This window comes from Ambystoma mexicanum, chromosome 1q (genome assembly GCF_040938575.1).
Source record: "Ambystoma mexicanum isolate Mex_15411 chromosome 1q, UKY_AmexF1_1, whole genome shotgun sequence".
NCBI classification, from domain to species: Eukaryota; Metazoa; Chordata; class Amphibia; order Caudata; family Ambystomatidae; genus Ambystoma; species Ambystoma mexicanum.
The window spans coordinates 1298202830-1298223440 of NC_090922.1; the positions used below are offsets into that span (position 1 = coordinate 1298202830).

Genomic DNA, 20611 nt, shown 5'->3' on the forward strand with positions numbered 1-20611 from the left:
GGACTGAGGAGGTATGCTGTTGCAGTAGTGAGGCAGTTAAGCCTAATAGCTCACACATGAAGGAACCTGGGAGGCATAAATGGCTCCCTCAGGTGTAAGCAATCAGAAGGAGCTGGAACTGTGACTAGAGTGTGTGCTGGTGCATCAGGAAGCAGAAAGAAGAAGGCACGAAGCTGGCACACCAAGCAGAAGTGGGAGAACCAGAGGTACGCCGAAACATGGATACAGCAGATTTCACCTGCTTGTTCTGAGAGGGTCCTGTTCTCCCAAAATCTGAAGTGCAGAGGCTATGCAGAGGAAGGCGTGCAGAAAGGCTGTCTTTCCCCATGTGAACCTGATACTCGTGGCTTGCACTTGGCCAAAAAGTATATTTTAAAATATACCAATGGCACAATTGTCCATTGCAAATTATTTAGAGATAAATTTGATATTGATTTATTGACTATCTTGTCATTAGAGTTAATTCAGCCTGACATTGCAGTACATTCAGCTGACACATGTTTTAACGTAACATCTTTTTCAAGGCTGACACAATAATAATAACAGAAGATATATAACCATTAGTTTGGTAACAAAGCAAAATAGTTGAGCATATAATCATTAAAAGAAAAAGACAAAAAAAAATGTATGCATACCAGTGGAAGGATGGGTGTGCAGATAAGGAACACAAACGAGACACAGGGGAAACAGAAACTGTTATTGTACAGGTTTCTACTATAGCATTTTTAAAACATTAGAACACTGCTTTCTATCTCTTTGATGTATTCTACTAGAAATTAAACTTCATAACTTGCTACATGGCTGTTTACCAGGCACCGTACATATTTGAAGCACCCTAGTGCTGGCACATGAACAAGCATTAGATTACTGCTGTATATCCATTACTTATATTTTAAACTTCCCCACACCAGAAGTGACTGTGTGGTGATAGACCAATAAAATAGGTGCGTTCTGTCTGGTGCCATGTGCAGTCTCCAATAGGGCAATGCCTACATTTGGTTGCTTAATGTCAGACTCACCCTGATCACTGAATAAGGCGCTCTGCAATATGAATTTAAATGATCAGATGGCGGATATTAAGCTCCCCAAACTGGAGCTATGCCTATGCTGTAGGTAAGTATGACTTACCCTGTACCGTTGTAACTTGTTGTTTGATGCAACCATGTTGGTTGCTCAGCTGATGTTCAATTACTGCGTAAATTAACAGTTGACAATATATTAGTTTTGAAATCACTGACCCCATATTAACTATAGGGTAGAGATTTCCCTATCCTACCTTAATCTTTTGTGTTCTGAGTTCCCCTATCCATGCCCTGTTGGCCAGTAGATATACAGGTATCAAAATTAAGTATCTGTAATGAATAGGAATATCCCATCAGTAAAATAGATAAATATGCGTGGGAAACTTTCTGTGTTAAATACTTGGCTAATTGCCTAAGTTCCACAAACCAATTTAATCTTGTACTCATTGTATAGTATTAGGCTAAAGCCACTCTCCCAAACCATAACCATTTCAGTTTATGGACTCACCTAATAGTCAGATGTCCTACTCAGAGCCATCTGGAAAGGCAACCAACGTCTTTCAAACCAGAGTGCAACATTTTGGATTCCTATTTATCCTTTGTGTGCATATGCCGTCAGACACACATTGTGCATGACGTCACGTGCGTCTCGAAACCCGTAAATTTGCATCAGTTCTGTCCATGTTATAAATGAATCTCTTTGGGTTCCTACTTGAGCCACCACATGGACCGCTCCTATCCTGAGTTTGTTACTGATAGCTAAATGTGGCAGGGTACCGCATACAGCATGAAGTGTATCAACAATGGAGACAGGCAAGGTAATACATGAATACATGAAAATGTAACATGTAAATATGCACAATTAGCAATGTACAAATGAAAATGCATGTCAACCATGCACTGGAGAAACCATCATGAATCCCCACTAGGGGTGTATACACAGTTTGGACTTCAGACTGGCCACACAACTGATGGAAGCCCAATGCCTCTGTGTAGGTTACTGTCACAAGGTGCCCTCCTTGCAAGCCCAGGGAAAGGGGAAGCAGAAGTGGCATATGTGTCTGGACCCCAAGCCTCAAACACAAACACGAGACAAGCCTGTATGGGCCCAGCCGCAACACACAGTGGATGCCTTCGGATGCCACACAAAGCAACACACTGTTACATGAATGCACAATAGACAAAACATTTAAAATGGCCATGGTTGATTGTGCACCTCAACACCCACGTGCGTGGATGTTGAGAATAAAAAAGAAAAAACCTCCATGGGCTCATGGCCTGAATGGCTAGCCTATAGTGGGAGAACTGCCGTCGCTGTCGTCACCCTCTGGTGCAATATGAGAAGGTGTGCATGGTACGGGAGGCTGACCACGCATAGCCCTGGCATGCCCCTCCATGGCAGCAAGCATGCATGTCTGAAAGGTTTGGTTCTGCAGGATGATGGTCCGGAGGTCCCCATGCAGCACCTCACATGTACCACGGAGTTCCGCCTGCAAGGCCTCACATGTTGCATGGACGTCCGCTTGCGAGCCCTCACGTGACACACTGATCCCCTCACGGGTTGCCTGGAGCTCAGACGAAATGTTGTGTGTCAGCTGCTCCATCTGCTGTTCCGCCCGTCTACTGTGGACCATCTCAAGTGCACCCAGAGTATCTCTGAGGGAGGTGTTCTCTTCCCTCAGGGCATCCCTGTGGTCCTGTGCCTCTGCAGCCATGGCTGTGCGCAGAGCCCCCAGTTCAACCTGTCTGTCCCTGTTGGTGGGCAACATGTCCTACCTGTGTGAGCGGCACGTGGACCACGTTGCCTGTTGCTGGAGCTCCACCTGCCTTTCTGGGGGGGGGGGAAGAATGGAAGTGGCCACCCTTTCCACGGCCTGAGCCATCATCTCACATGATGCCCCTGTTGCTGTGCAATGGCATACATGGAATTCACCCACACAGTATTACCCAATGGCGCACCCAGGGGTGCATCCAGTGGCACACCAGTGGCGCACGGCTACCGCGTTGCCAGACACCACACCTATTGGGCCCAAGGAGACATGGTCCTTGCTGTGCTGGCACGCCTGTGGCTGCAGGACTGCATTCCCCCTTTGATCTGCTGCCCCAGGAACAGGAGCACATAGTGTGGAGCATGGCCCTGCATCCATAACTGCCACAGGCGGACTTACCAACACTGAATGGCCCCTTGAGGGGTCTACCCCCACTGCAGGTGTGTCGAACAGAACAGCATCCATGCCAGAATCACTCACCTGCGACAGGACATATGGTGTAATATCCGATTCCGCACCAGAGGCATAGAGATCCTCAGAGGTGTACTCAGACACCCCTGGCCAGGATGGTAACATAAAAGGATTTTCTTGCGCTACCACTCCACCGCCTCCACTGGTGCCTGGTTGGGGCTCTGAATACTCCACCCCTCCACCATCTCCTCCTCTTCCACTGCCTCCAGTGCCTCATCACGTGCACAAAATCAAAAAGAAGACATGACCAGGAAAATCAGTATGAAAAAACACACGTGTCACAGGATGCAACAACGCTAGGGTGTAGAAATACAGTGAAGGGAGGCACATGGATACATTAATGCTAGGTCACTTTGACATCACACAAGTGAATAGGCATGTTGAAGGGTGAATCAGGGCTCAGAAGTGTGTGGGTGCAGTGCAGTACATGTGTACAGCCTCAACTGTAAATAAAAGACAACACCTTTAATTTCAATGTTGTGTCATGATGGCCGTGTAAGGGCAAGTGCAGTCATCATGTGCAAAGTGTTGGCAGTGGGTTGTAGGGATACAGTGAACCCCAAACCCAAGTGAGGGGGAGGGCTTGGAGGCAGTGTATGGGTCAAAATGGTCACTCAGAGTACCCTGTTGTAGCAGACAGTGTGGGCAGGTGTCAATTGCATTCCCACAGTCATCTGGGACTAAAGCAGGGGGAGAGGAGGACCAAGCACAACACATGAGGAAGTACCAGAAGTGCCCCAGATCCAGATAACCCACAAGAGCAGTTGCATAGTGGCATCGAGGCTGTACCAGAGGGAGGCATCCATTCCACACAGACGAGAACCTCAAACAAATGGGCGTGAGGATGAACTGATCCTGAGTGAGCAGGAAAGGGATGATCAAATACCATGAGAAGGAGGAAATACCGCAGATGGGGTCGAATGAGGGGCTTGGCCCAGACCCGTAGGGGCTTCTTTGGAATGCACATGGTCCATGAATGAGCACTCATGGCCACTGTGAGCCTGTGCCATCAGCACAGTCCGAGTGAGATACCATGCATCAAGGCCAAAGGATGTCCCACACAGTCCAGGTCTGCCAGAGTTGCAGAGGGAAGAGTGTATGTTCACAGCAAATTGGGAACATGCTGTTGCAGTAGTCCACAATGGGAATCACCAGTCCCATGGAGACAGTGAGCTGCTGGGGGATAGAGAGGCAAGGAAGGATGCCCCTCAGAAGGATCAGCTTGCAGGGTGACCTCACAGAGACGTCAGTCATGTGACGACAGAGGGCGAGTGTTGAGTGGAAGATCATCACAGGCTATCCACAAACATGTTTTTGAGCAAGAATATGGACAAGAGAGGCTGGCGAGTGATTGACATGGAAGGAGGGTGCAGGTGTGTTGATGAGGATTGCCTCCGTGTGCAGCACATGGCCTGTATGCAGTCTGCATCACAACAAGCATGTATCAGTCAAGCATTGCATGGGTCACACATGGGAGTCATGACTACATAGCCTGAACTGGCAGTCAATCACAACACATCACCCAAGCAACATACACATGGTCTGGACACACACGCATGAACACTCACCGGACATCGTCTCAAAATCCAGAGGGTCTCCCACACCGGGGATCTGTTCCTCTGCGATGAACCCTCCAGCGATTGCCTCATGTTCAGTATGTTCATCATCATCTGGTGGTGTCCCACTGCCAGTCACCAGAGTAGAGGCGTATTTAGAAGACTGATTGTTGTTTGCTTGGCGTCAGAGGTCATTCCAATGCTTCGAGCAATCATCAGCTGTGCGCTTCTCACATCCCAAGGCACTAATACGGTCAGTGGGCCCTATGCTGAGCAGGCTTAGTTTTGCACCCTGCCGTCACCAGCATGTTGCGGCCGTGTTCCGACACGTAGCCCACAAGTGCTTCCAGTTCCACTTGATTGAAACTCTTCTTCCTTGACGTGTTGGAGGCCTGAGCTGTGTCTGTGGTCCCAGCCTGTTCCGCAAGAGCACTCTTCTTCCTTGGGAAGTGGTGTAGACCCGGAGTGGCTTCTGCCGCTCTGGTCATTAGGGACTGACAAGCAGGTGGACTGGCCACTGGAAGCAGGCAATGGCATGACGACCGAAGGTCTGACTGCAGACATTGGCTGCTGGGTGCTCGCCAGGACCCAGTGCCACAACTGCTTCGGTGTCAAGGGCCGGGACAACACAGTCCTCGGCTGTGGGACTCAGAGCCGGGGTGGTGTCAGTTGCAGCTGCCCCTGCAACTTCCACACCCTGGTTGCTCGGGGCAGCAGATGAAATTGCTGCCCCAGATCCACGTAGCCTGGTGACAGAAACTTCACTGCCACACGTGGCTTGGACTTCCTGACGTTGGCCTGTGAGTCATCCCGTGCTTGTTCCGTGACCGATCCGGGCCGGGCTAGCAGGCCCCGAGCTGGGGTGGTGTCAGCTGCAGCTGCATCTCCCTGACCTGCTGTGGGGGTGGAATAGCTGTCCCTGAATGGGCCTGGACACACTGCGCTCGTGGGCCACCATGCCCACGTGGCCCCATTGGCCACCCTGGCCACGTCCACTACCGCGGCCACCGCTGGGAGGTCGTCCAGCTCTGCCTCCCTTACCACTTCTTGGCCTCCCAGTCATGGCACTGATGTACTAGTGCGAATGGGAGGTGCAGACAACAATTGTCCTGGCCAATTAGGGTGGAGGGGGCAGGGTACCTGATGGAAAACGTACCCCTGTGCTCCTGCAAGGCTGTCTGGGAGCCCTGGCGAAAAATGACGGGTCCCGCAACGATCAGGCACCCCAAAAACAAGACAAAAAAGTGCACGTGACCCCTCGGTAGCCCACGTGCATGGAATTAACATCCCGCAGTACGCTGTGGCACCCAGAAACACAAAAAATGCATACGCGTGTAACACGCAGGCTACTATGACCTCGAAATGGGGTACGTGACACACAGGGGCAACCACAGTGGGAAAAATAAGTGCGCGACTCACCGTCTGCCTCAAAAATAAGAAGAAAAACACACGCACATAGGCAACTCCGCCGCTAAAACAAGAAGTAAGCACTGCTGCAGTAAACAAGAAGTACACACTGCCACAGTAGTGAGCAAATTGCGTGTGAACCACAAGAAGAAGAAGCTCACGCGTCGGTCCGCACGAAAAAACGTACAGTTCATTGGCATCCTACACAGACCTTTAACCTGTACTTAACGGCAACGCCCAATGTCCCACGCGCGTCATGTAACTTACGCACTTAGGGCCTTTCCTCTGATTACACGCTAACGCGCTGTTTCTGCACGTGCAGAGTCACTCTGCATCAGGCTGGCCACGCTAAAGCACACGGAAGACCCACGCTCCTGCCTGAAGGCCATTTACCTGCCTCAGACACCCCAAGCTGCCTCCTACGAGCCATCTGCTGCTGCCAGCCCACTCTGTGTGCCTGCTGCCCACGTGCCCTGCACGTTGGTGCCTTCACATCAGCCATTGACAGAAATCCTAATCCTGAGACCACCTCTGCTGACCCAGAAGACTCCCGACTGCCTTTCCATCGCTGCACAGCCCAGCCCCAGGACCCAGTTGCCCACCCACACCTGCCTTGGGTGTTGCCATGTCAGACCAAGTAACATCTGGGGCAATTGCCAACCCCCCTGCGGAGAGGCAGAGAGCTGCCAGATTCTCTTGCAAAGAAGTTGGCATCCTGGTGGAGCAAGTCCTAGGGCATTATGATGCCCTCTTCCCTTGACCATCGCGACTCGACAAGGAAGGACAGAGTAAGACCTGGGCGGACATCATGGGTGCCATCAACATGGAGGGGGTGGCACCCCGCGACTACAAATATGTCCTGAAGCGCTGGGAAGACTTCAGGTCCAGGACCTTCAGCAAGGCCCGGCACCTCGTCGCGTCTAGTGATGGAGTGGGGCGCCTGGGCCGGTTGACCAACAATGAGATGAGAGTCCTGGAACGCATCAGCCCAGCGCTGCACACCAGGACTTAGAGTTGCAGCTCCGTCCGGAGTCGAGTGGTAAGTGTCCATGTGTTCTTGTCCAGCGTAGTGCATGTTAAGGTGTGGATGGAGTGTGCACCTTGGCCTTATGACTGGCCTGCCTCATGTACGGCTGTCTGTGTGCATGTCCATGACAGTGCTGCATGTGAGTCCAATCAAGCGTGTTCCACATCAATGGAGTCTGAGTTGCAATGCATGATGTCCACCAGCATGTCACAACGCACACATGTTTGCATGCCTGTGTCTGGACTTGGCCATGCGAGAGGTGTGAGACATCGATGCTTATGTCACCTTCACGGACATGCATGGTGTACATGTGCGTGTGTATGGGAGGTGAGTGTGTGACTGGCCAACCCCATGGATGCATGACACATGTGCATCTCAATGCGTGATTGACTCATGCGGCCCAGTTGTCCACAAGTGCGCTCTGGCAGGAGGTCTACATGGCCTGATGCATGACTGTCAGTGATGTGTGTGCATGTGATGTGCATGTTCCATGATACATGTGAGGTTAAGCCCCTCTTCTGATGTGCCCGCAGTGCCTTGCACATGGATGCTAATGTTTGTTGCAAGTGACATGTATGTTTGTGCATGTGCTTGCACTGACCTGTGTGTTGTGGAGGGTGATGACGGTTGTGATGTTTGACAATGCCACTCATGTGCATTTGCTTTGTGTCAAGCAGACATTTGTTCGGTATACTGATACTTGTGTTCAATATCTCCCTATCGACAGCGGCAATGGAGGAAGAGGGCCGAGATGGCACTGTGGAGCACCGCGGCAGGGATGCCTCCACCAGGCAGAGACTCAAGGCCCAGTCATCCTCCCAGGTTTCAACATCTTCTGGGAGCATGGAGACTGGTGCCGCGACCACAACTACAGCCGCAGCTGCTGAGGGGAGGTCCAAGAACGTGTGGTTGGACGTGGGCTCCTCGGCAGCAGAAGGGACAGTTGAGCCCCCACAGGGGCAATCCAATGCGGAAGATCGTTCGGAGTCATCCAGGTTGGTGGTGGACGAGGGGGAGGAGGAGGCCGCATCCGAACAGCACATGGGGCCTGGCGGAGGTGATGCCACAGGTGCAATTGGTGCAGTCCAGGAGACAGTGCTGGTCACCATGGAGGGGCCTGTGCCTAATCCTGTCCCTGAAACTGTGCCTGCATCAGAATGCACCTGCGGGCATGCCTCAGGCCAGACCCGTCCGCAGGTAGGGGAGGAGTCCACGTTAACTGACCTTCCACTACCTGTGGAACATGCTAGCCCGGATCGCGAGGCACACAGGTGCCCTTTGTGATGATGTGCATGCTTCCGGGCGGGTGCTTGCACATCATCACAAAGAGGTCTGGGCTCTCTTGACCTGACTAGCTCAGCTCATTGTCGCGAGTTTGCTACGTGTGCTTGGCACTGCTGTGACCCCCTCCTCCTCTTCCTCCACTATGCGCCAATCGTCCTCCCTGCCGTCTTCCTGCCCAGATGCCACCAGGGCCCCCTGTAAACCTGTTCCAACCATGGCAGGCAGTCTGGTGGAGACCACATCCCTGCCATAGTCGGGAGTCGGAGGTTCAGCGGAGGTAGTCACCTCAGCACCAGGACCACTGGCAATGGAGGTTGTGCAGGCACCTTGCAGCAGGGCACGTGCACGACTGCCCCGGGGGTTGTCATCCCAGAGGCAGTCCTGGAGGCGCAGGCACATGGATTTTGGCAACAGCAGGCTCGACGTAGGAGGCGACAGGACTCGGGGCCAACAACATCACGGGGCAGGTATCGGCCATTGAACACCCTGCATCGGGCAGAGAGGGGGGCGGAGTTCCTCGAGGAGACTCGCAGGGAGTTTGAGAGGAGCATGACAAGTCCCTGCGAGCCTTCGAGGATGGAGCAGTGGCCCACCTCTGGGATATTGACGCAGAGTTTGAAGATGCCCTGGCCCAGACTCTTGGGAACATCGTGAGTCGTAGGACTAGCCCGCTGCCTTCGTATATAGTTATGTAGTGTTAGGTTTCCTTTATTTCTATTATAATTTGGAGTCCATGAACCTTGCTCCACATTTTGTAAATAGTTAGTTAGTGTTAGGGTTTTTTAGGGTGTGTTTATAGCTTTTGGGATCATGGATCCTCGAACAATGTAAATAGATTGTCACATTTGCTCTTTTATTTTTTTCCTTTCACCATAGAGTAATGTTTTTTTTGGATTTATTACGACATACCCTGGACATGTACCACTTCTTTCATTTTCCTATTTTTCATCATGACATTTTTTTGGTTTTGATTTTCAGTTTCATTTGCATTACATGACTTTTTTCTTTTCATGGTTGTCTTTCAGTTAGTGTGGATTTTAATATTTAATACATTGTTATTGCTTCTAATCTAAGTGGTGTCTGCTCTCAATGGTTTGGTGCATCTGTCACTCTTCACTTGCTATGTTACGTGTCCCTGCTGTTCATCAATGTTGGTCATGTGTGTGCAAACACGCATGTGTGTATTTGTCATTCACATGCCATGGGGCATGTACTGGGGAGTATGACCAATGGATGAGCGTTGAGTTGCACTGTGGGGGGGGCAGCGAGTGGTGGCATTTTTGTGGACCTTTCGGACATGACTGCAATTTGGGACAATGTGTTTGGGGGAGACATGGGTTGGGGCCTGCCTGCAGGTTGCCGTCACTGGTGGGGGTGGTGGGACATGAGGCGGGCCTGCCTGCAGGTTGCCGTCACTGGTGGGGGTGGGGCTTGCCTGCAGGTTGCCGTCACTGGTGGGGGGACATGAGTCGGGGCCTGCCTGTAGGTTGCCATCACTTGTGGATGGACATGAGTCGGGGCCTGCCCGAGGGGCATGGTCACGTGTGATGGGGGGCTCCCTTGTGGTTTGGGCTGCCTGCGGGGCATGGTCACAGGTGTTGGGGGGGTCCCATGTGGTGTGGGTTGCCTGCGGGGCAGGGTCACGAGTGATGGGGAGTCCCATGTTGTGTGGGCTGCCTGCGGGGTATGGTCACAGTGATGGGGGGCTCCCTTGTGCTGTGGGCTGCCTGTGGGGTATGGCCCCATGTGGGTTGCCGGCAGGGCATGGTCATGGGTGTTTGGGGGTTCCCATGTGGAGTGGGCTGCCTGCGGGGCAAGCGCACAGGTGATGGGGGACTCCCTTGGCTTCAACGTCACAATTAAGTTTTGTTCACCAAAGTTTCAATAATAGCAAATCTTTTCTCCTTGATCAAATATGGACTTTCCACTTCTGCTATTGTGGCTGCTGGTGTGCTATTCAGCGTTGGAAGTTGCATATGAGGTGCTATTGGTGCCTGATATTGATATTGGGGCTATTGCACCTGCTGGAGAACCTGCGCTGGCGCTGCATCATATGGAGCACTTGGAGGTATCATCTCATACTGCTCTGGATGTGGGACGGGGGCCATTAGTTCACTGGGATATGCACGAGGATCATGCGCTGCTGCTTGCCTAATCCTCCCTCAAAGGCCCCATTCTCCCACATGACCAACACGGTCCTGGTCTACCAAATCTCGGCCCCATTCCTCCAAATCATCCTGTACCTTCATAGAATCCTCCTCTCCCTCGTTGACATCCTCCCCGATCCCCACCCTGGTAACTTCACTGGCACCCTGTGTTATCGGGATAACCTTCATTCCCTCCTGTCCACTCCGGCACCATTCTCGGTTCCTCCGGTGCCATTCGCGGTTCTACATGCCCTACAGGAGAGCCCGAAATCATCGCTCCTTCAATGCGCAACTTCGCTAATTCCGTCTGTACTAACTTTGCTTCAGACTTCAGCGCATTGTCCACCCGTTCCTCCTCACTCTCCTGCCTTTGTCTGCAATGGTGTACTATAATTGCCAGAATCTCGACCCATCCCTTAGCCTCACACCCCACTACCCTATCCAAATCCTTCTGCAACACCTTTGAAAGCCCTTTCTTTAGCATGTGATAGACTATTGGTATAGTCTAATCCCATGGTTCCCCTGTCCCAGCCCTCTACATCTCTTGGATCTGCAATATTTATTTATTTATTGGGTATTTGTAAAGAGCCTATACAGCAAAAGGTGTTTGAAGGCGCAACAAGACAAAAGAGGGGGTGGTGGCAGGGATGGAGAAAAGCAAAAATAGTCCTACTAGGCCTTGTGTCATTCGGATCGTTCAAGTGCAGTAACAAGAAATGACGGGGAGAGAGGAGGCAGGAAGTGCCGTTCAGGGCGGAAAAGGGCCCAAAGGTTAGGTGAGTGCTAAGGGGAGGCCAAGTGGACAAGTGCCAGGTGAATACAGAGAGTGCAAAGCAAAGGAGGTCGACATGCTAAGTGCGAGGGACGGGGCTGGAAGGGCTCAATGGGGTGCAGGCCCAGCCAGTCTACTTCAGGGGGAGGGAGCCTGGAAGGGCAAGTGCAGGTTGGGGGGGAGGGATCTGGAGAGACCAAGTACAGGGGTAGACTGGTGAAGGAGGGCCTGGAGCCTTGTCAGAATCAGAAGGAGCCAGGCAGTCAGTCAAAAGAGGCAGAGGGGCACATTAGCTGGGGAGGGTTTGAGGGAAGGAAGAACAGAAAATGAGGGTCTTGATAAGCTTCCAGAACTTAAGGAGATCTGGCTCAAATCCGAGAAGGGCAGGGAGGCTATTCTAGAGGGAGGCACCTGTGGAGGATTGAGATCTACCACCCCACTATCTGGTTGGAAAAGCGTCTAATCTGCAGAGAGTTGGAGCTAGAAGACAGAAGGGCTCTAGCAGGGAGGTATTTAGGGAGAGAGATTTGGATTTAGCAGGGTCCCAGGCAACAGAAAGCCTTGTGGATAATGCAGATTGTCTTGAACTTGGTCCGCACAGCAACTGGGAGCCAGTGGAGAGATTTTAGGGCTGGAGAGATGCGGTCCCTGGCCTTGAGGACCATTTTTATTTTTATCCATCCCTGCCCCCCAAACCCTCTTTTGTCTTGTTGCACCTTGAAACACCTTTTGCTGTATCCTTGCAGTCCTGTTCTGAATTAGTTGAAAGGGTGAAGGGAGGAATTAGGCAGATTGAGGAAGAGGCTTGTGCAGTAGTCAAGCCTGGAGAGGACCAGAGCTCTGGAGACATTGAGTTTCTGGGGGAAGGTGAGGAAAGGGAGAATGCCTGTCAGGAGGTGCAGCTTAAAAGTGGGCCTTCTTGGTAAGGTCTGTGAGGAGAGGAGAGAGAGGAGTCGAAGATAACACTAAGGTTTATTGCCTCACAGGAGGCTGAGGGGGGGGGCACATGGAGGGGGCTAGAGTGTAGAAGGCAAGGAGGGAGCTGGGGTCCCCATGAGAAGGATCTCAGTCTTACTACCATTAAGGCAAAGATTGTTAGAAGTGCATCATGCCTGAATAGCAGACAGACAGTCAGGAATGAGAGATCAAGAGGAGGCAGAGGAGGGAAGCTTGAAGGAGAGCTGCGTGACATCCGCATAACACACTGAAAGTTAGGAGAAAAGGCGGAGAACAAATGGGCTAGAGGGGCAAGGTAGAAGATAGAGCCCTAAGGGACACCACAGGTGGAGAGTGTGCTGGAGGAGAGAAATGGCCCGAGTTGAACCTGGGAAAGTCGGTCAGATAGGAAAGCGGTCAGCCAGTCCAGAGCCAGCTCTGTGATGCCAAGGGTATCACCGAGCCAATTTATAAGGGTGACCGTATCAAAGACAGTGGAAAGGTCAAGAAGGATGAGAACGGAAGGAGAGTTGGAATTGAGATTACACAGCAAGTCTTCACGGGTGTCCAGGAGTGCGGTTTCCATGCCTTTGGGAGCTCTGAAGCCAGTCTGGTAATCGTGGAGCCAACCAACAGATTCAGTGTGGTGGATAAGCTGGGAGATTTTATTTAATGTTTTTAATAGTTTTTTTATAACGCACTCAATACCCGAGTTCGGTTTCTAAACTCGGATCCGGGATTCGAAAGTCATTTGCTCTGCATGGTCTTGCTTCCAAGACCAGCACGTTGCCCCTGTGCTATCCTCCATGGCCAGCTACTCCCAAGCGTTTTCCCAGGAAGGGGGTAATGGAGATAGGGCGGGAGCTAGCCAGACAGGAGGAATCGGCAGAAGGCTTATTGAAGAGAGAGTGCACAGGGGAGTGCTTTAGGAGTAGCGGGAAGGAGCCAGTGGCAAAGGTGTGATTGCAGAAATCAGCCAAGCTGGAGCAAGGGAGGCAATGTTGAACTTGATAGTTCTGGAGGAGCAGAGGAGCACCTGTTTGGATGAGACTTTCATAGAGTGGACTTATCTAAAGACCTCCTCAGGTGATATGGAGAGAGAGGCGAGTAGGAGGGAAGGGGAAAGGGGTGCCAAGGGAGGCCTGAAAGCGGGTGAGGGAGAAGGGAGTGGTGTAGAGGAGAGTGAGGACAGGATGTCTTGAGATGTGAGAGGCTAGTGCAGTGCAGAGGCTCATGGAAGGCAGAGGAGAAATGGAGACTGCAGTAGGATTGGTGAGTTCCTTGTAGATTTTGAACAGTTCAGCTGTGTTGTTAGTGGCCCCAGAGATGCAAGTTTGGATATAGCCTTCTTGTTAGAGTGGATGGATAATCTGTATTGCTTTACAGCAGGCGGCAGGTCAGTCTGTTAGAGGATTTGCGCGAAGCCTACCACTTCCGCTCAGCAGTTCTGCACTTGCGTTTCAGAGAGATTATGTCGGAGTCATACGAGGTGTTGCACTTGGATGCAGGCTACATGCGGATCCTCATGGTAGGGGCAAGGTTGTCGAGAGTATTGGAGATGGAGAGTTGAAGGTTAATAAGGGCTGTGGCAGGAATGGGAGGGGGAATAAAAGTGCCGACAAAAGCAGCAACTGACACTCGCTTCATCAATCGAATGATGGAGAAGGAGACTGGCTATGCGGGCAGGGGCTTAGCCAGGGACCTAGAAGGTCCAGGTGAGAGGACAGGAGAGCATGATCAGACCAGGAGAGAGGTGCAGTAAGAGGGTTGGAAATGGGTATGTTTTCTGAGAAGAGAGCATCCAAGGTGCATCTGGCTGAGTGCACTGGATCGGAGGGAAGAATGGAGAGGGACAGAAGAGTCACAGAGGTTGCGAAAGAGTCCAGAGGCCACATCAGGGTAGTGAAGGTGAATATTGAAGTCTCAGAGGAGGAGAAGCTTGAAGGGGTGAGGCCAGGAGAGAAGAGGTGAGGTCAGACCACTTTGAGAGGAAGAGGGAGACTGGCCAAGGGGCCTGTAGATGGTGGCAAGAGTCAGTGAGAGGATAGGAGAGTCACCAAGCCTGCAGACGAGGCATTAAAAGGAAGAGTAGGACTGATTGGGTATGATAGTAGCAGGGACCCATTCAGGGAAGATCAGGGCCAGTCCACCCCCAGACCGGTTAGGCCTGGGCTTAGAGAGGATCTTGTAGTCCTTCGGTAGGAGAGTGTTAAAACTCAGGACAGAGCTAGCCGTGAACCACGCCTTGGTGAGGGCAAGGACGTCAAGGTCGAGGTCTTCAAGGAGGTGGTAGATGTCAGAGGATTGTTTAACAGTAGAGCAAGAGTTGAGGGTAGTTTGGAGTGAACTTGTACACCAGTTATTGTAAGCAAATTGAAAATACCCCCAATGCACGTTCCTTTGGCCACAAAGCATGTATCTATAACACTTTCCCGGGAGACATAAGGACATTTCAGACACCATTAAGGGATATGTAGAAGCAGGTGTGTTGCGCCCAATTACTGCTGCTGGAATAATACGGTCTGGCCTGTGAAAAACGGGGATGGGAGCTGGAGAATGATGGTGGATTCTAGAGAATTGAACAAATAGTTTCACTGCTGTAAATATATTGTCATGCTGCCTGTGCCTGATATTTGTGAGTGTGCCACTGTAAAAATCAATGTTCATACTTGCTCCAATATATGCCAGTATTGATACTGTCAAACATTGCTAATCATGCCTGTGTCCAACATATGCTAAAATGCCATTGAAAAAGAAATTGTGTACTCAAGGTATGCCCGTGTTGCACTGGTAAGCACACTGTCATGCAGCTTGCGCAAAATAAATGCCAGCATTGTCCTATAGCATGTACCACACTTAGATTGAATTCTCAATTTTAGCTTGCGTCACATCTAGACAGGATTAGGAATGTTAGCACATGCCACACTTAGATGAAACCGTAATGATGACAAGGGCAACACCCGGATGGAATCATGATCACTAGCCTTCCTCACATATAGACAGAATTTTGAAATTAGCAAGCACCACACACTGAGATGGAATAGTGAATGATAGCAAGCATCACACCTAGACATAATTGCAAGGACAGAAAGGGCAACTAACCAATCCACTAACAATTTCACCCCTCTGCATACACAGCTCAAACTCTAACCAAACACAACCACAAGCCTAAAACGCAGCAATCCGCACAAACTTCACTACACTGCAACAACAAAACAAACCAAACCGCACATAGACTTGCACAACAGCACACAACGACTACCGATCGTAAAACACCCCAAGCCCAGCCAACTGACCCACTGGGCTGAGGCTGCCAACAGCAAATCACTGCTCTCTTGCACTTTTCCACCCCATTCCCACTAACTCAACCCTCCCACCCCTCTTTCAGAGCCGCCGGAGTGCCAGGGGACCACTCTGGTGGTGATAGTGCGCAGTACAAATATCCTTTAACATTAACATATAAAATACATCTTCATCGTGAGTGCCTGCTCTCTGCACACACATACACACATTCACTCTCACACACACTTTTTTTACCCTTTCTATTTCTTCTGCTTGGTCCCATGGCTCCACTCTAGATCACCTTCAGCCCAGATTTAAATCCGGGAAGGCAGTTGACTGATAATTTCACTCCGAGTTCCATCTCTGCTCACCTTGCATAAGGACAAGGCGGGGAGCTTTGAAATAGATTGCTTCCATTGGCGTGACGCCATTGCACCACCTAGAGCATGCTGGGCCAGAAGCTCTACCTCCCTCTGTGTTAAACAGCTTTCCAGATGAGGTTCTGTATGTTGCTGCAGGCATTAGGCGAAATGTTCCCGATCATGCAGAACGCGCATGTGTGGAGCACTATGCATGACAGAGTCAGTTACAACCTGTGTATAATGGGAGGCGTTGCGCTGCAATGCCCATTATTCGCCTGCTGCTACTGACCAACTCTTGGGTGGGGAGCAAAGACGACAAAATACAGAGTAACACAAAAATGACATTCAATAAGGTGAACGTGCACACAGGTATATGGCAATAGAATTCCAGAGGGCCTTCATATCTAGTATGCTGCAGGCCCTCTGTCTCTCACTGTTTAATTAGAATATACTGTCTTTAATGGGCTGACCCTTCTAGCAGCATTATAGCTCTAAGGGTTATAGCAGTTGCTATATGCAGCCATGAGATCTGTGACGTTGCAAGTGAATTAAGGGATCTATGCATTGCAAATATAAAAGCATGGCAATCAGGCACATTTGTATTTTGCAGGTTCCTTCGGCTGGTGCAAGACAAGTACCCAAATGTAACAATTTCACCCGGGTGGGTGACCCTGTATGTCCCCGAATTGCCGAAAAACACCTACACATGGGATATGATCCAGGAGATGTACGGCGTCATCAGGAACCTGACGCAGCCCATCACCTTTCCTGTGAGGGCCGTTATGGCGAAGTCAGCGTGGCCGCATTTCAGGTGGCTGCTGCAAATGTCAACCAGGTAACAAACAAATCGACAAGCAACGAAAGGATGAGCGAGTGTTGGAAATAGGGAGGCAAGGCATAGTTTTGCAGTGTGTGGGCCTGTTTTCCTATGTTATTAATCTTGAAGTTGGGGAGAGGTTGTGTTGGCATGTTTTTTTGAGGGCAAGTGAGTTACTAAAGAATTGCTGAGGTTGGTAAAAATGTAGCAACAAAGATTGTTATTTGACTTTTTATGATAGTAGCCATAAAAAAATGCCAGCTTTACTGTGATTGCATGAACAGTAGTCTAACCTGTCAGTATAAGAATAATTCAAACATCATGGCAACGCAAAAATGCCTCCTGTGCCAACGAGCTGGCCCATTGTGAACATAAGGCATTCATAGTGTCTTAACTTGTTACATACATTCTGCAAACAGACCCACCTTTGTCTGACTGAGGGCATATCTTTAAGCTACTTCGCTGGCTGGGTGTCCTGAGTTGGATTCCTCGGCACAGGAATGTATCAGTAAGAGTGGAGGAGCTTGCTGCCAGACCCAGGACATGGCCAAAAACAGCCTAAATTGGAGTTCTCCTCCCCGGTTATACAAATGTATCAATGTCTGGTAGCGGGCCACACAGAGTAGAGACGCGCAATGGAGGAATCCAAACTCAAGGGACAGTCTCCAAGAGGAAATGTATATAGGAATCAGAATGGCCTGCTCCACCCTCAGTAGACCAACACATAGATTGTACGGAACGAGCCGGCCATCTGTTATGATTGTAAATCTAATAAAAATGTAAATATAAAAAAATAAAATACAAAAAAAGAGCTGAGACAGGATGAGCACTGATCATGTATTTGGTGTTTAGGCAAAAACAAAACAAAAAACAAATCTAGGCGTTTTAAAAAAAGTACATTATTGAAGTGTTAATGTTTAGGGATCAGATATACCTCACAAATAAAGGACTGTGGAAAAGGATGCACTGGTAACAGGTGACAGGGGGGCAGATTTGGGGTGGTGTAAAGAAGCATTTCATGTAGAACTGGAGGGGAGGGAGATCAAGACGGATTTTTGTCTGGTGGGTTCCCTTCTGTAATGGTGCATATACACTGAAAGCAAGTCATTTTTTGTAATTAAGACAAATTAGCTCAAGTATTTGCATCTATCACTCTTTCCCTTCCTAGAGCTACCCATATAGAAGTTTGTTTGATAAGTGCTTAACTCTGAAATGTGGACTGCCTGCACTTCACAAGTTTGAATGCTGGCAGGGGTGCCTAAGGCCTTCATTCTTTCAAGGTCTACACGTTTACTAGCAGTACATTGGGTAAGACTATTATCTATTATTTTAGAGTTTAGAAGCAGAAGGAGATGCTAGTGAAAAACGTGCTTCATGCAACGCAGCTGCTTGTCCCAGGGGCCTTGCCTGCGATTCATCCCTTGCAAACAAAACGCAACCATGTCAATTAGCCACTTGTGAATACAAGGTTTCTAGTCGTTTGGAGCTGCATCGTGGATGAAAACATTTGAACGCAAGCGGGTGTCCAAACTGAAAGCATTGCACATGGCAGAGTTACAGATACATGAGAGGAGGCCAAGAAAGCGGAATCAAGGGGCACAGCATTGAAAGTGTGGGAGATCTGCGGAGCGCACCTGTGCGGTTTGTGTGACTTCTCTTGAATACATTCCGGATTATTCATATTGCATAATCAGTTTGGGCAAATCACCTTGGCAGAACAGAAGATAAATACAGAAAGGGGGGCAACTGGCATAATGTGGCCAAGATCGTTCCGTTTTGGCATTTATGTGGTGGGTGCAGGCATGCCCGTGTGTGAGTCCTTCAGAATGTGTTCTATACTGTGCATACGCACTGCATCTCAGTAGATGCATCCGCCTGGTCTATATGGTCTCCTGTGTGGGGTCACTGATTAAGCTACACACATTGATAGATCAAGTCAGTTCCATGATTCAGGAATGGGATAGTGCAAGCATTCTTAAACGGATTGCAGTCAGAGGGGTGAGGTGTAGGAACGACTCTGGGATTTTGGCAACATGCAGTTGGATATTCTCCAGTACAGGGGTGCGGGGGGGGGGGGGGGCGAAGCCATTTTGAGGTAAAGGGTTCTAATGCATCCATAACACCTCTTCCAACAGCAATGATACAGACGTGAAGGTGAATTTATTTTGATTTTAAGTTATGTTTTAATTGTGATCCAAAGCTTCCTAGTGGAGTAGGGAAACGCTCTGTTGGGCAGAGACAAGAGGGCGAGTAGATAGTACCATGTGCACAGCAGTCTTTAAAATTCTTTGTTATTGAATTTTGTTGCATATAGCGCCTGCACTAAGCAGTAGTATATTATGTTGCCCACAAAGAAGTACAACTGGTAGAGGATACTACCAGAGCACTAAGAGGGATCTACGACCCTGTTGAATTAAAGCGGAGGCGACATGAGAGGTATGTAGGAAGTTTATTAAGTCAAACAGGAACAGGCAGCAGGCACTGCCTTCAAGGAAAAGCCAAGTGACCAACTGGTTTCAGAACCACCTGAGTTCTGGAACCAGGATCAGACATCAACAGGTCACGCACTAAAGAACACTACAACATCATAATAAGAGAACCATAATAAATCAATAAAAAACACATAATAATAAAAGAGCACAGAGACAGCTTCTTATCCTAACACATCTCCCTCCTTAGACATTGAAAATGAATAAACAAATCACTTGCAACAGAAATCTTTGAAGCAGCTAGGCATTTTTCTTACCCTTCTCCTAGATGTCTCTATAACTGTTGTATGACCATCCTCACCACACTCACTTAGGGGTGTTTCACCCCCATCCATACCCACATTCTCCAGGAATGAGGTCAGCATCCCCATTGCTATCCGCCACCTCTTCATCACTGACCCCAGCAGAGCTTTTAACCAACCTCGCCTTAGACCAGAATTCACCACCTTCCAATATTACAACACTGCCACGAACTGCAGTAATCCTCTTTAGCCCTAAATGTTTACTCTCCAAACATTTAAATCCGAAACAAGGATTCTTAATTAACACAAGATCTCCCACACTGTACTCAACATTCTTGACCTTGGAGACCTTGGAGACAGCATCAAATCTTTGTTTGTACTCATTTTGAGCCCCCAAAATTAACTTCATAACTTCCTGCCGATCCACCTCAATACATCCTGCTCCAACCATCCCATACACAGTTTTGCGGCAGGCTGGCGACCCTTCAATGGCACAAAAGGAGAAATGTTTGTTTTAGAATGGAGTGTTGTGCGGTAACTCCACACTATTTCCTTAAGTACATTGGTCCACTCTAAACCCGAACTGAATGCCAGCTGTATCTCTCCTTTGATGAATCTGTTGGCTCTCTCAACCAAACCGTTGGCCCTAGGGCGATACATCGCTGTGCGTAGATGTTTGATTCCAAATTGCTCTAAAAACTCCTTCATTCGGTCAGACCAGAATTGGACCCCGTTGTCCGTAATTGTCTCCGTTGGGAATCCCTCCCTGAAAAAAATGTCTTCAAAAAATGAAATAATTTCAGTGGTGTAGCCTCCCTTAACGCTCTCCACTCCAACCATTTAGTGTGATAATCCACCATAACCACTACAAATGTATATCCATCACCAAGCCCTTGTATGGGACCCATAAGATCAACTGCCACTTTTTTCCATGTTTCACTCGGAACTTGTATTGGAGAAAGCGGAACCTCCCTCAGCACTTTACCTTTATCACTCTTTTCACACTCCTTGCATGACCGGACCCTTTT

At 49.5% G+C, this 20611-nt stretch overlaps 1 protein-coding gene across 1 annotated transcript in view; it reads left to right on the top strand.

The window, feature by feature from the left end:
- FAM151A (family with sequence similarity 151 member A) overlaps window positions 1-20611 on the top strand; it is a 415979-nt gene that overhangs the window by 292576 nt on the left and 102792 nt on the right. The window contains exon 5 of the mRNA XM_069642124.1: window positions 16646-16870. Within this exon, the coding sequence (XP_069498225.1) occupies window positions 16646-16870 (225 nt within the window). The remainder of the gene's footprint in view (window positions 1-16645; window positions 16871-20611) is intronic.